Genomic DNA, 15,586 nt, shown 5'->3' with positions numbered 1-15,586 from the left:
ACCAGGCCCGCAGGAGCCAATCAGATCTCCCAGTCACCATCCATTTTAATACCATTTCTAACATGACCATCCTTGGCCTCTTCTATTGCCACAACAAACCAAACCGCAAACTGGAAGAACCACACCTCATCTTCTGTCTGAGGAGCCTACAGCCCTGAAGACTCAACATTGAGTTCTCCAATTTCAAATAGCCTCCCTTCCAATCCCCCAACTCCCTTCCACTCCTCCTGCCACCAAACAGGTCATACCCTCTATCTGTCTTCACCTATTCCCACTTCACCACTCTGCCCCACCACCCTCTTTCTCTGCAGCTCCCCCTACACCCACTCCCAGTCCTGAAAAAGGGTTACACCCGAAACATTGAGTTCTCCACCTCCTGATGATGCCTGGCCTGCTGTGTTTTCCATGTTTCTCATGCCTCTCTAGTTTGGAAAAGCTCAGCAGGTCTGGTAGCAGAGAAAGAGCTGAAAATGTGTTGCTGGTTAAAGCACAGCAGGTTAGGCAGCATCCAAGGAACAGGAAATTCGACGTTTCGGGCCAGAGCCCTTCATCAGGATTCCTGCTGTGCTTTAACCAGCAACACATTTTCAGCTCTGATCTCCAGCATCTGCAGACCTCACTTTTTACATTACTGATAGCAGAGAAAGCAGAGTTAACGCTTCAGGTCAAGTGACATTTGCTCAGAATTCTGCTGCAAGTAACTCAATCCCCAACCCTCTAAACTCTGTTGAAATTCTTGTAAGATCCTTAGACAGCACTTTCCAAACCTGTGATCATTTCCATCTAGAACAGAATAATGAGTGGAAATAATAAAGCTTAAAATAACACAAAAACCGAAGCAATGGTTTGAAAAAGCTGAACACCAATTTTAGCCATTTGTTTACCCTGCAGAGCTTTGCCTGATTTAGATCCAGTGGCCTGAGCTTTAATTCTTCCCTTTCCATTCCCAAACCCGAATATGATTTGGTAGCATCGGCTCATTACACAGTCTATCTCCAAAGAAATGCACTGTTGTCTGAATAGCATTCAGGAAAATTGGGCATTATCCCCCAATCACAGAGGGCACAAGGAAAAATCCTGTTCCTGAAGTATTTTAGGATCCGATTACCAAAAGACCAGTCACCCCAATGATCTGCAGGCCCACTGACATGCAGAACACTGGATCAGCCTCCCCCTGTTGGATACAGCTATCTATCTGCAAGTCCAATTCAGAACTTCACCTCAATGCAAGGTACGCAGTGTCAGCAGATGCAGCCACCTGTGGCCCCAATCCCCATGGCTCTCCTGAGCAAGGTGTTAACTGTGACCCCTCTTGATAGAATTGGTCTGAAATTGGGTGTAACAAAGATATCTGCAAATCTGCAGATAGTGAGTAATTAAATCGGACATCTCAAGTCTTGTCAAGTGAATATTGCTAACAGAGTAGACAGTCAGTCAGTGTGAGATTAAATTCAACACAGATACATGAGATGAGAATTCAAATGAAATACAAACATAGAATATATCTTAAACAGTAAAGTATTAAGAGCAACACAGAAACAGAAAGCTTTAAAAGGTTCAGAGCAAGAAACCATTCAATTTAGAAGAAAATAATGAGCTCTTACATTAAGGAGAACATTATTGCTCAGCTGTGAGGTTATTTGAACGTTTGATCCAGCCCTCCTCACCTTACTTCAGATAGAAACTCAAGACCAGGTGAATGTTTGGAAGATTCACTCATGATGATCCCAGGGTAAGAAACTTTCATGACAAAGGAAGATTAGGCAAAACAAGAAGTATTTAGTTTGGAACAGAGAAGACTAAGAGAAAATAAAATATAAAATATTCTTTCTCATATTGAGACTATTCTCAGTTACTCCACATTGGACCCACATGGATTGCCTTGAGATGTCAATAATCAGGAAGGTCGATTTGGTTTTGTTCATTTTATTGGTTGATCTGCCTTTGAAGATCTTTTTCACACTGACTTAGGAATGCATTGTCTGCAAGTCTGGAGGATGCAGATTCAGTTGAGGGTATTAGATGACTCTCAAATATAAATGACGTACAGAGTTACAGGAGAAACGGCAGGAGATTCAGATTAAGTTAAAATGCACAGAAAGTTGGAGCAGGTACGATGGGCTGAAAACTTCCTTCAGCATTGTAATAATTCTGAAATCTTACTTACTGGATGGATGTCAATGAAAAGTGCATGTTCTCTCTCATTAGGATGTAATCCTTCGATAGCCTCCCACAACACAGGGTCAGCATTGTAAAAGTGTGGGTGTGAGATGAAGACTTGAGAATCTGAAAATGAACAGTTTACAGTCAGCCCAAAATAAAGCGCTCCAATACTTTACAGTTGAATTATAACTGTACATGCAAGACAAGCATTCACACAGCAACAACAATTCTTTCCTACAAGACCTTCTTTTAATTTGTTCAGGGAAGTGGGTACATCTGCCTAGATAATTATTGATGTGAAGGTGCCCGTGTTGGACTGGAGTGGACAAAGTTAAAAATCACCCAACACCAGGTTATAGTCCAACAGGTTTATTTGTAAGCACTAGCTTTCGGAGCGATGCTCCTTCATAGATAATTAATTGCCTAGCCTAATGATTCTTGAGATGTTTGCAGTGAGCTGTCTTCATAGCAGAATGAGGGGTGATCTTATTGAAATATATCAGATTCTGAGGGGCTTTACAGAATACCCACTGTATCAAACTGGAGGACAGAATTAAAATGAAGGGACACTTGGTTAAAACTGAAATACAAAGGAATTTCTTCTCCCAGATGGCAATGAATGTCTGGAATTCTCTATCACAGAGAGTTGTGGAAGCTAGATCACTGAAAGTATTCAAAGAGAAGGCAGACAGTTCTTTCAAATATCAGGGAGTTGAGGGCTATGAGGACCTGGCATGAAAGAGGAGTTGAGGCCTGGGTCAGATCAGCCATGGTGGGGCAGTCTACAATGGGCCGAATGGTTTATGCTTGTTCTTGAACCACAGCAGCTTGTGAGGTGAGATAGACCTACAATGCTGTTAGGGAGTGAATTGCAGATATTGACCCTGCAACAAATACAAAAAAATGACAATGATAAGTGAGAACTGATCCATCTTCCTCGGATGTGCAAGTCATTATTTAATTCTCACTAATCCGAGAATTACCATTGATGAGAAACTCAACTGGACTCATCACATAAATATAAGAACTGATAGGAAGCTAGCAATATTGCAGTGAGTAGCCCCACCTCTTTCCTCCTGACTACCTATAACGCACAAGTCAGGAGTGTGATGGAACAATCCCCACTTGCTTGGATGGGGGCAGCTCCAACAACATTCAAGAAGCTTTACACCATCCAGGACAAAACAGCCCACTTGATTGGCATCACATCCACAAATACCCTCCCCCACTAGCACTCAATAGCAGCAGGGTATACTATCTACAAGATGCACTACAGAAATTCACCAAAGACAGCGCCATTCAAATCCACAACCATTTCCTATGGAAGGACAAAAGCAGCAAATACTGCCTCCTCCCATTTTCCCTCCGAGCCCCTCACCATCCTGACTTGGAAATATATTGCTGTTCCTTCACTATCACTGGGTCAAAATCCTGCAACTCGCTCCCTAAGGACTTTGTGGGTCTATCTGCAGTGATTCAAGAAGGCAGCTCACCCCCACCTTCTCAAGGAGCAACTAGAGAAGGGCAATAAACACTGACCCAACTAGAGATACTCACATCTCTAAGTAAACAAAATGGTCTTTATTACCTTTGACAACACTTGAATTTTAATGCCATTGTAAAAACTTGTAATAATCTTCACATTCCTCCCAAGTCTTTTTCTCAATTCCTACCATCATTTTGCTTTCTTTTGCTGTTATTTCTGTCTCCAGAGTCCTGATGTATGCTAGTCTTTGTGCTTTTACATGATCTTTCCTTTTGTTTTGTGTTTCAATGATCAATGAATCATTATTAAATTGTAGAATGAGAAAGCATAGAAGGTCATTCATTCCATTGTAGCTACTTCTGAAATCAGAGACACTCACTCACCCACATCTTTCTGCCCTAGGTTTTCTCCCCTCTGAATATATACGCAGTTCCCCTCTGACAGCCTAATTCCAGTTTAACATTTCAGATTATTTTCTCATTTGCATTCTTCTTCAGAAATTCACTTCTGTAAAAGTGTGTTTGCCTACATGACCTCCTGGAGTCCATTGCTCTCCTCCTCACTGTTCACAAACTGTGTTAAAAATGTTCCATCGTCTCCACTCTACTCCTTTCGTCAATCAACTTAAATCTATCCCCTCTGGTTACCGACTCTATTCCAGTAGGAACAGTTTTAGATTAGATTACTTACGGTGTGGAAACAGGCCCTTCAGCCCAACAAGTTCACACCGACCCGCCGAAGCGCAACCCACCCATACCCCTACATATACCCCTTACCTAACACTAGGGGCAATTTAGCATGGCCAATTGACCTGACCCGCACATCTTTGGACTGTGGGAGGAAACCCACGCAGACACGGGGAGAACGTGCAAACTCCACACAGTCGCCGGGAACTGAACCCCAAGGTCCCTGGCGCTGTGAGGCAGCAGTGCTAACCACTGTGCCACCATGCCACCCAGTTTATTCTTACTTTATTAAAGTCCCCTTAAAAATCTCTACTTTCAAAACTTGCTCTGTTCTAAGAAGATTGATCCCAGCTTCTCCAATCTATCATTAGGAAAGACTCGGATCCCTGGTCCCATCTGGTGAGTCTTTGCTCCCTTTCCAAAGCCAAGACCTTATTCCTAAAGTGTAATGTCCAGAACTGAACTCAAAATCCCAACTTCAATGTAACCAGTGTTTGTGAAGGCTCAGCACCATTTCCTTGTTTTCAGAGTCTGTCCCTTGATTTATAAATGAATATGTAACATATATTTACCTAATATCAAAGACACAATTATAAAATCTAAACTTATATCTAACATATTATTACTTACAAAGCCAAGAATCCCACATTCTTCTTCAGACTTTTGTGTATAATCACAAGGTTTTTATGTTCCTTCAAATTGTATGATTTATCTTATATTGTCTTGCGTTCTTCTTCACGATTCCCTCCCTTAAAGTTTATTTGTCATGTGTTTGCCTGCATGTCCTGCTGGAATCTGTTGCTATCCTCCTCACCATTTACAACAGGAAGCTTGGAAACATAGCAACTAGGAGCAGGAGTAGGCCACCTGGCCCTTTGAGCCTGCTCTAACATTCAATGTGATCAAGACTGATGCTTCTATCCCATTGTCATCTTCCCACTTTTTACCCACAGCCCTTGATGCCTTCAAAATATAAAACATTATCTTGTTTCTTTCTTGACTTATACCCAGTGGCTTGGCCTCCATTTCCTTTTGTGGTAGAGAGTTCTAAATGTTCACTCCCTTTGAGTGAAGAAATCCTTCCTTATTGCCGTCCGAAATGGTCTACTCTATAATCTCCAGGTCCTAGACTTCCCAACCAGAGAAAACATCTTCTCTGCATCTTGTCACTCCAGCCCTGTTAGAATTTTATATGTTTCAATCAGATCTCCTCACATCTTTCTGAACTCTCATTAATACAGAGTTTAGATCAGAGTGGTGCTGGAAAAGTATAGCAGGTTAAGCAGCATCCAAGGAGCAGGGAAATCAACATTTCAGCCAAAAGCCCTTCATCAGGATTAGCGGCAGGAAGCCTCCAAGGTGGAGAGATAAATGGGTGTTTGGGGGGGGGCTGGGGAGAAGGTAGCAAAGCATACAATGGGTGAATGGGGGTGGGGATGGAGGTGATAGGTCAGAGAGGAGGGTGGAGCAGATAGTTGGGAAGGGAGATTGGCTGGTTGGACAGGTCATGAGGACAGTGCAGAGTTGGAAGGTTGGAACTGGGGTAAGGTGGGGGAGGGGAAATAAGGAAACTGGTGAAGTCCACATTGATGCCCTGGGGTTGAAGTGTTCCGAGGCAGAAGGTAAGGCGTTCTTCCTCTAGGCGTCACGTGGTGAGGGAGTGACATGGAGGAGGCCAGTGACGTATATGTCCTCAGCAGAGTGGGAGGGGGAGTTGAAATGTTGGGCCACGGAGTGATAAGGTTGATTGGTGCATGTGTCCCAGAGATGCTCCCTAAAGCGCTCTGCTAGGAGGCGCCCAGTCTCCCCAATGTAGAGGCTCGGGAGCAATGGATACAATAAATGACATTGGTGGATGTGCAGGTAAAACGTTGATGGATGTGGAAGGCTCCTTTGGGGCTTAGATGGAGGTGAGGAAGGAATGTGGGCACAGGTTTTGCAATTCCTGCGATGGCAGGGGAAGGTGCCAGGATGGGAGAGTGGGTTGTATGGGGGCGTGGACCTGACCAGGTAGTCACGGAGGGAACGGTCTTTGCAGAATGCAGAAAGGGGTGGGGAGGGAAATATATCCCTAGTGGTGGGGTCCGTTTGGAGATGGCAGAAATGTCGGCGGATGATGTGGCTAATCTGAAGGTTGGAGGGGTGGAAGGTGAGCACCAGGGACGTTCTGTCCTTGTTACAGTTGGAGGGGTGGGGTCTGAGGGCAGAGGTGCAGGATGTGGACGAGATGCGTTGGAGGGCATCTTTAACCATGTGGGAAGGGAAATTGCGGTCTCTAAAAAAGGAGGCCATCTGGTGTGTTCTATGGTGGAACTGGTCCTCCTGGGAGCAGATACGGCGGAGGCGGAGGAATTGGGAATACGGGATGGCATTTTTGCAGGAGGTAGGGTGGGAAGAGGTGTAATCCAGGTAGCTGTGGGAGTTGGTGGGTTTGTAAAAAATGTCAGTGTCAAGTCGGTCGTCATTAATGGAGATGGAGAGGTCCAAGAAGGGAGGGAGGTGTCAGAGATGGTCCAGGTGAATTTAAGGTCAGGGTGGAATGTGTTGGTGAAGTTGATGAATTGCTCAACCTCCTCGCGGGAGCATGAGGTGGCGCCAATGCAGCCATCAATATAGCGGAGGAAGAGGTGGGGAGTGGTGCCGGTGTAACTAGGAAGATGGGCTGTTCTACGTAGCCAACAAAGAGACAGGCATAGCTGGGGCCCATACGTGTGCCCATGGCTACCCCTTTGGTCTGGAGGAAGTGGGAAGATGTCCAGGGGAACAAACTTCTCCTCAAAATCTGATTGAAGATTTGTAGCTCGGGTATCCGTTGTTGTGGTTCTGCTCGCCGAGCTGGAAGTTTTTGCTGCAAACGTTCCCTAGCCAGGGAACGAAACGTTTGCAGCAAAAACTTCCAGCTCGGCGAGCAGAACCACAACAAACTTCTCCTCATTAAGCTACCATCCTGGAATCAGCCGTGTGAACCGTCATTGCATTCCCTCGATGGCAATTACTACTTTTCTGAGGCAGTGACACTAAACTTGCATGTTATACTGCAGGCACGGAGCACTCACCAACACTCTGTATAACTGCAGAAGATACTTGAAGAATACAGGGATAGGGTAGAGGGGTGGGATGCTCTTCAAAGGATCGATGCGAACTCGATGGGCCAAATGGCTTGCTTCCACACTGTAGGGAAGCTATGATTCTATAATGATATTCCGACTCCTGAACTCAAATCCATTTGCAATGAAGGACAATATACCATTTGCCTTCCTAATTGCTTGCTGTACCTGCCCATTGACAGGTGTACAAGAACACCCAGATCCCTTTGTACATCCACCCTTCTCAAAGTATCACCATTTAAATAATACTCTTCCTTTCAGCTTTTTACACCCCGCCATGTTATTCTGCATCTGCCTGGAGTTTGCCTACTCACTCAACTTGTCTGCATCATCTTGAAACCTACTTGTCATTCACAATCCCATCCAGTTTTGTGTCATTGCAAATTTGGAAATGTTGCATTTGGTTCCCTCATCCAGGCTATTGATACATAATGTGAACAGCTGGAGCCCAAACACTGGTCATAACAGTTACTGCATCCCACATGGTCAAACCAAACCATTTATTCTGAATCACTACTCCACAAGTATTAACCAATTCTCAATCTATTCTAATCCCTTACCTGCTATCCCATGTGCTTTAATTTTACCCACTAACCTTTTACATTGAACCTTTTGGAAAACCAAATTCACAACCTTATGACAGGTTGATACAAAAGGTGAAGTCACCTGGGATCTGCAATAAACTGGTAAGATGGATACAGAACTGGCTTAGTCAGAGAAGACAGAGTCACAGTAAAAGGGTGTTTTTCTGATTGGAGATCTGTGACTAGTGGTGTTCCTCAGGGATCAATCCTGGGACCCCATATATCTAAATGAGTAGGAAAAGTGTGTATATGCTGAAAATGTGTTGCTGGAAAAGCGCAGCAGGTCAGGCAGCATCCAAGGAACAGGAGAATCGACGTCTTTAAGCCCTTCTCCTTGGAGTGTGTATATGGCCTGGTTAGTAAGTTTGCGGAAGACACAATGATTGTGGGAGCTGTGAATAGTGAGGACGAATGCCAGAGGATACAGCAAGATATAGGTTAGCGTCTTGGGTGGGGAAATGGCAGATAGAATTTAATCCGGACAATGTGAGTGATGCATTTTGTTAAGATCTAATGCAGGAGGGAAGTATACAGTAAATGGCAGAACCTTTAGTAGTGTCGACATACAGAGGGATCTAGGCGTACAGGTACACAGTTCTCTGAAAGTGACAACATAAGTGGATAAGGTAGTTAAGGAGGCATATACCATGCTCGCCTTCATCAGTTGGGGCATAAAGTATAAAAATGGGAAAGGTATGTTGCAGCTGTATAGAACATTGGTGAGGCCACACTTGTAATATTTGTTCTGGTCACCACACTACCATAAGGATGTGGAGAATTTGGAGAGAGTAAGAAACTTTTAACCACAATGTTGCCTATTTTGGAGGGTTTTAGCTATGAGGAGAGATTGGATAAACTTGGATTCTTCCACTAGAATATTGAACGCTGAGGAGTGACTTGATAGAAATTTACAAAATGATGAGAGGCACAAATAGAATCAGTCAGAATCTTCTTCCCAGGGTAGAAATGTCAATTATGAGAGACCATAGGTTTAAGGTAAAAGGGGGTAAGTTTAAAAGAGAATGTGAAAGGCTCAGTGGTTAGCACTACTGCCTCACAGCACCAGGATCCCAGGTTCAATTCCAGCCTCGGGTGACTGTCTGTGTGGAGTTTGCACATTCTCCCCGTGTCTGCGTGGGTTTTGCTCCAGTTTCCTCCCGCAGTCCAAAGATGTGCAGGTCAGGTGAATTGGCCCATGCTAAATTGCCCACAATGTTAGGTGCATTAGTCAGAGGAAAATGGGTCTGGGTGGGTTATTTTTCGGAGGGTCGGTGTAGACTGGTTGGGCCGAAGGGCCTGTTTCCATGCTGTAGGGAATCTAATCCAAAAGGCTTTTAATTTAGAAAGACATCATGTATCAGTGCAGCCTAGGGCCGAAGGGCCTGCTCCTGTGGTGTACCACTCTTTGTTCCTTTGTATTCACTCGTTCTCCTTTATCTATTCTATTAGTTACATCCCCAAAAATCTCTTGATGATTTTTTTAAGCATGGTTTGCTTTTCATAAACACATATTGGCTTTTCCAGTCCATTTAATGATATCTAAATGTCATGTTCTAACAGACTCTAGCCTTTCCCCGCAACTGATGTCAGGCTAACTGCTCTATAATTCTGTTTTCTCTTCCTCCATTTCCCAGTAGGGTTGCATTTCCCATTCTCCAATTTATAGGAACTGCTCCAAAGTCTATAGAACTTTGGAAGATGCTCATCAATATATTCAATTTTTCCAGGACCATTTCCTTTAGAGTCATAGAGTCAGAGATGTACAGCATGGAAACAGACCCTTCTTCCAACCCATCCATGCCGACCAGATATCCCAACCCTATCTAGTCCCACCTGCCAGCACCCGGCCCATATCCCTCCAAACCCTCCCTATTCATATACACATCCAAATGCCTCTTAAATGTTGCAATTGTACCAGCCTCCACCACATCCTCTGGCAGCTCATTCCAAACACATACCACCCTCTGCGTGAAAAAGTTGCCCCTTAGGTTTCTTTTATATCTTTCCCCTCTCACCCTAAACCTATGCCCTCTAGTTCTGGATTCCCCGACTGACCATGCCCCTCGTAATTTTGTAAACCTCTATAAGGTCACCCCTCAGCCTCCAACGCTCCAGGGAAAACAGCCCCAGCCTGTTCAGCCTCTCCCTGTAGCTCAGATCCTCCAACCCTGGCAACATCCTTGTAAATCTTTTCTGAACCCTTTCAAGTTTCACAACATCTTTCCGATAGGAAGGAGACCAGAATTGCACGCAATATTCCAACAGTGGCCTAACCAATGTCCTGTACAGCCGCAACATGACCTCCCAACTCCTGTACTCAATACTCTGACCAAAAAAGGAAAACATACCAAATGCCTTCTTCACTATCCTATCTACCTGCGACTCCACTTTCAGGGAGCTATGAACCTGCACTCCAAGGTCCCTTTGTTCAGCAACACTCCCTAGGACCTTACCATTAAGTATACAAATCCTGCTAAGATTTGCTTTCCCAAAATGCAGCACCTCGCATTTATCTGAATTAAACTCCATCTGCCACTTCTCAGCCCATTGGCCCATCTGGTCCAGATCCTGTTGTAATCTGAGGTAACCCTCTTTGTTGTCCACTACACCTCCAATTCTGGTGTCATCTGCAAACTTACTAACTGTCCCTCTTATGCTCGCATCCAAATCATTTATATAAATGACAAAAGTAGAGGACCCAGCACCGATCCTTGTGGCACTCCACTGGTCACAGGCCTCCAGTCTGAAAAACAACCCTCCACCACCTGTCTTCTACCTTTGAGCCAGTTCTGTATCCAAATGGCTAGTTGTCCCTGTATTCCATGTGATCTAACCTTGCTAATCATTCTCCCATGGGGAACCTTGTCTTAGTATTCTGAAATGTAGATTACCAGGCCTGGTGATTTGTCAGCCTTTAACCCCATTAATTTTCTCAGTGTCATTCTCTTACAAACACTGATTATCTTCAATTTCACCCTCTCACTAGATCCTTGATTCCCTAATATTTCTGGTCAGTTATTTGTGTCCTCTTTTGTGACGACAAAACCAAAGTCTGTCTTTAATTCTTCTGTCATTCCTTTGCTCCCTACCCGGCTTCTGACTGTGGGCAATCAACATTTGTCTGCACTAATTTTTTCTCTTCACAGATTTATAGAAGCTTTTACAGTTAGTCTCCATGTTTCTTGCACTTTATTTAGCCCTCTTGATCAATTTGTTTGTTTTCTTTAGCTAAATTCCAAATGCTCCTCATCTTCAGAATTGTTGTCTTTTTCTGGCAACTTCATACATCTCCTCTTTGGTTCTAATATTATCTGGAATTTCTAATATAAGCCATGGTTCAGCCACCTTTCCTCTTGTATTTTTGCACCAGACAGGAATGAATCATTGTTATAATTGATGCAGGTGTTCTTGAAACATGAACCATTATCCTTTAGTAAGATTCTCCAATTCATCTTTGCCCATTTGCACTTCACACCTTCTGGTAGTTCCTTTTATTTGATTCAGGACCCTGGTTTCAGTTTAGAATACTTCACTCTCCATCTTAATTAAGAATTCTATCATATTATGGTCACTCTTCGCAAAAGGACTCCAAACAAGATCCTTGATTAATTCTTTCTCATTGCAGTATCCAGTTTTGAATAGCCTGTTCCCTGGTTGGTTTCTTGATGTTTAAAATACCACCATGTACAGACTCCATGAAATGTTGCTCCACAGAACCATTACAAATTTGGATCTTCCAAGCTACATGTAAATTAAAGAGTAAAAAGTGAGGTCTGCAGATGCTGGAGATCAGAGCTGAAAATGTGTTGCTGGTTAAAGCACAGCAGGTCAGGCAGCATCCAAGGAACAGGAAATTCGACGTTTCGGGCCAGAGCCCTTCATCAGGAATGAGGAGAGGGTGCCAGGCAGGCTAAGATAAAAGGTAGGGAGGAGGGACTTGGGGGAGGGGCGATGGAGATGTGATAGGTGGAAGGAGATCAAGGTGAGGCCGGAGTGGGGTGGGGGCGGAGAGGTCAGGAAGAGGATTGCAGGTTAGGAGGGCGGTGCTGAGTTCAAGGGAATCGACTGAGACAAGGTGGGGGGAGGGGAAATGAGGAAACTGGAGAAATCTGAGTTCATCCCTTGTGGCTGGAGGGTTCCCAGGCGGAAGATGAGGCGCTCTTCCTCCAACCGTCGTGTTGTTATGTTCTGCCGATGGAGGAGTCCAAGGACCTGCATGTCTTCGGTGGAGTGGGAGGGAGAGTTAAAGTGCTGAGCCACGGGGTGGTTGGGTTGGTTGGTTCGGGCGTCCCAGAGGTGTTCCCTGAAGCGTTCTGCAAGTAGGCGGCCTGTCTCCCCAATATAGAGGAGGCCACATCGGGTGCAGCGGATGCAATAGATGATGTGTATGGAGGTGCAGGTGAATTTGTGGCGGATATGGAAGGATCCCTTGAGGCCTTGGAGAGAAGTAAGGGAGGAGGTGTGGGCGCAAGTTTTGCATTTCCTGTGGTTGCAGGGGAAGGTGCCGGGAGTGGAGGTTGGGTTGGTGGAGGGTGTGGATCTGACGAGGGAGTCACGAAGGGAGTGGTCTTTGCGGAACGCTGATAGGGGAGGGGAGGGAAATATATCCTTGGTGGTGGGGTCCGTTTGGAGGTGGCGGAAATGACGGCGGATGATACGCTGTATACGGAGGTTGGTGGGGTGGTAGGTGAGAACCAGTGGGGTTCTGTCTTGGTGGCGGTTGGAGGAGCGGGGCTCAAGGGCGGAGGAGCGGGAAGTGGAGGAGATGCGGTGGAGGGCATCGTCGATCACGTCTGGGGGGAATCTGCGGTCCTTGAAGAAGGAGGCCATCTGGGCTGTACGGTATTGGAACTGGTCCTCCTGGGAGCAGATGCGGCAGAGACGAAGGAATTGGGAATATGGGATGGAGTTTTTACAGGGGGCAGGGTGGGAGGAGACCTGATCGACGATGCCCTCCACCGCATCTCCTCTACTTCCCGCTCCTCCGCCCTTGAGCCCCGCCCCTCCAACCGCCACCAAGACAGAACCCCACTGGTTCTCACCTACCACCCCACCAACCTCCGTATACAGTGTATCATCCGCCGTCATTTCCGCCACCTCCAAACGGACCCCACCACCAGGGATATATTTCCCTCCCCTCCCCTATCAGCGTTCCGCAAAGACCACTCCCTTCATGACTCCCTCGTCAGGTCCACACCCCCCACCAACCCAACCTCCACTCCCGGCACCTTCCCCTGCAACCGCAGGAAATGCAAAACTTACGCCCACACCTCCTCCCTTACTTCTCTCCAAGGCCCCAAGGGATCCTTCCATATCCGCCACAAATTCACCTGCACCTTCACACACATCATCTATTGCATCCGCTGCACCCAATGTGGCCTCCTCTATACTGGGGAGACAGGCCGCCTATTTGCAGAACGTTTCAGAGAACACCTCTGGGACGCCCAAACCAACCAACCCAACCACCCCGTGGCTCAACACTTTAACTCTCCCTCCCACTCCACCGAAGACATGCAGGTCCTTGGACTCCTCCATCGCTAGAACATAACAACACGACGGCTGGAGGAGGAGCGCCTCATCTTTCGCCTGGGAACCCTCCAGCCACAAGGGATGAACTCAGATTTCTCCAGTTTCCTCATTTCCCCTCCCCCCACCTTGTCTCAGTCGATTCCCTTGAACTCAGCACCGCCCTCCTAACCTGCAATCCTCTTCCTGACCTCTCCGCCCCCACCCCACTCCGGCCTATCACCCTCACCTTGACCTCCTTCCACCTATCACATCTCCATCGCCCCTCCCCCAAGTCCCTCCTCCCTACCTTTTATCTTAGCCTGCTTGGCACCCTCTCCTCATTCCTGATGAAGGGCTCTGGCCCGAAACGTCGAATTTCCTGTTCCTTGGATGCTGCCTGACCTGCTGTGCTTTAACCAGCAACACATTTTCAGCACACGTAAATTAAAGTCATCCATGATGACATACTCTCATTGCATCGTCTCTGATTTCTTGTTTGATGCCTTCATTTGTGTTTTCACTAACCCCCAACAGCATTCTCTACCCTTTGACATATCTTATCTCCACCAATACAGACTCCACTTCATGATTTTCTGAGCCAATATCCTTTCTCACTATCGCACTGATACATTTCCTTTACTAAAAATGCTACTCCACCTCCTTTCCCTTTTTCTCTGTTCTTTCTAAATGATGAATATTGCTGGATGTTCAATTCCTATCCTGCAGCCAGGTCTCTGCAATTACATGATATCATAACTGCTTATACTAATTCAAGCTGCAAATTCATCTACATTATTGCAAATGCTCTATGCATTAAGATACAAAGGCTTTAGAATTATCTTTTTAACCACATTAGTCACCTTAGTTTTATTTTGCACTATGGCACCATTTGCTTTTCATCATTGCTATACTGCCTTCCATTTTTGTTTCTTGTCTGCCTTTTGTTCCAAACCTCTCCAAATGAAGAGAGACTGTAAAATGTGAAGATACAGAGGATACAATGGGATCTGAATGTCCTGGTACATAAACCGCATAAGGGTAGTTTACAGGGATAGCATATGATTGAGAAGGCAAGTGGACTGTTAGCATTTATTGCAAGCAGAACGGAACATACAAGTAAGTACATTTTGCTAAAATAGGGAATTGGTAAGACAATACCTGCAACACTGCGTACATATGAGAAAGGATATAATTGCACAGGGAGAGGAGCTTCACTTAATCATGCCTGGGATGAGGATTTTTTTTATGAGGAAATGTTATGGTGTATTCAACTCTTATAGTCCTTTGTTTTCACAGTTAAACAATGTGTTCTGCAGACGGATATACTCACGGTGTCTGCACGTGCTAACGTTCATCGCTCCAGACTCTCTGCACGGACAAAAGCCTTCATTGGGTGGATATACAGTCCCATTTGCGAACATGGTCTTCGGGGCTATGTATCGGAAGGAGGGTATCCCAAAGGTTGAGTCTGAATTTTGGTAAACTAACTCCAATGACCTGTTCAAATTTAAAAAGTAATCTTGTTTTAAGAATAAATTTCTTACTAACTTTATAACTGCAAAGTGAAATAACGATCATTGTTGAAGGTCATTGGACACATCAACTATGTCACTTGTTCACAGCATGTGGTCCAAAGCTATCAAAGTGACCATTCCCCAACGGCACACACAGAATATGCAATGCAGCCCAACCAGAAACATCTGGGAGAATGAACCAGAGTTTACAGGCAGCTTGAAGCAACCTTCTCAGGGGCAACGAGGGAGACAGAAACACTGATCCTGCCAGTGACACCCACAATAAATAAATGTAACCAACCATAAGATCGCACTGATATTGGTTGCAGTGATGATGAGTGCCTCGAATCCATTTAAGTGATGCAGGGGAACCTCATATTGAGAACTCATTTACAGGATTGCAACATGTAGCCCAATGCTGAACACTCCCTCACATGACTGCATCGCTCAAACGCCCCCAGATTAAAGTCAACCTGCATTCAGGTTGAAGCATCGGATGGTGAGTTGCATTCCAGCTGTAGCAGGTTAGAATCATAGA

General features: G+C 45.3%; 1 protein-coding gene across 1 annotated transcript in view; it reads right to left on the bottom strand.

Annotated features, from left to right (window-relative positions):
• The window catches only part of LOC132827435 (scavenger receptor class B member 1-like), a 37,529-nt gene that overhangs the window by 8,824 nt on the left and 13,119 nt on the right, over positions 1–15,586 (bottom strand). Inside the window, exons 7-8 of the mRNA XM_060844123.1 lie at positions 14,865–15,031; positions 2,168–2,286 (exon numbers count right to left, since the gene is read on the bottom strand). Coding sequence (XP_060700106.1) covers positions 2,168–2,286; positions 14,865–15,031 — 286 coding nt within the window. The remainder of the gene's footprint in view (positions 1–2,167; positions 2,287–14,864; positions 15,032–15,586) is intronic.

The sequence above is a fragment of the Hemiscyllium ocellatum genome, chromosome 24 (genome assembly GCF_020745735.1).
Source record: "Hemiscyllium ocellatum isolate sHemOce1 chromosome 24, sHemOce1.pat.X.cur, whole genome shotgun sequence".
Taxonomy (NCBI): domain Eukaryota; kingdom Metazoa; phylum Chordata; class Chondrichthyes; order Orectolobiformes; family Hemiscylliidae; genus Hemiscyllium; species Hemiscyllium ocellatum.
The sequence above is the reverse complement of the archived record's forward strand: the minus strand, read 5'-3'. Positions and strand labels throughout refer to the sequence as shown.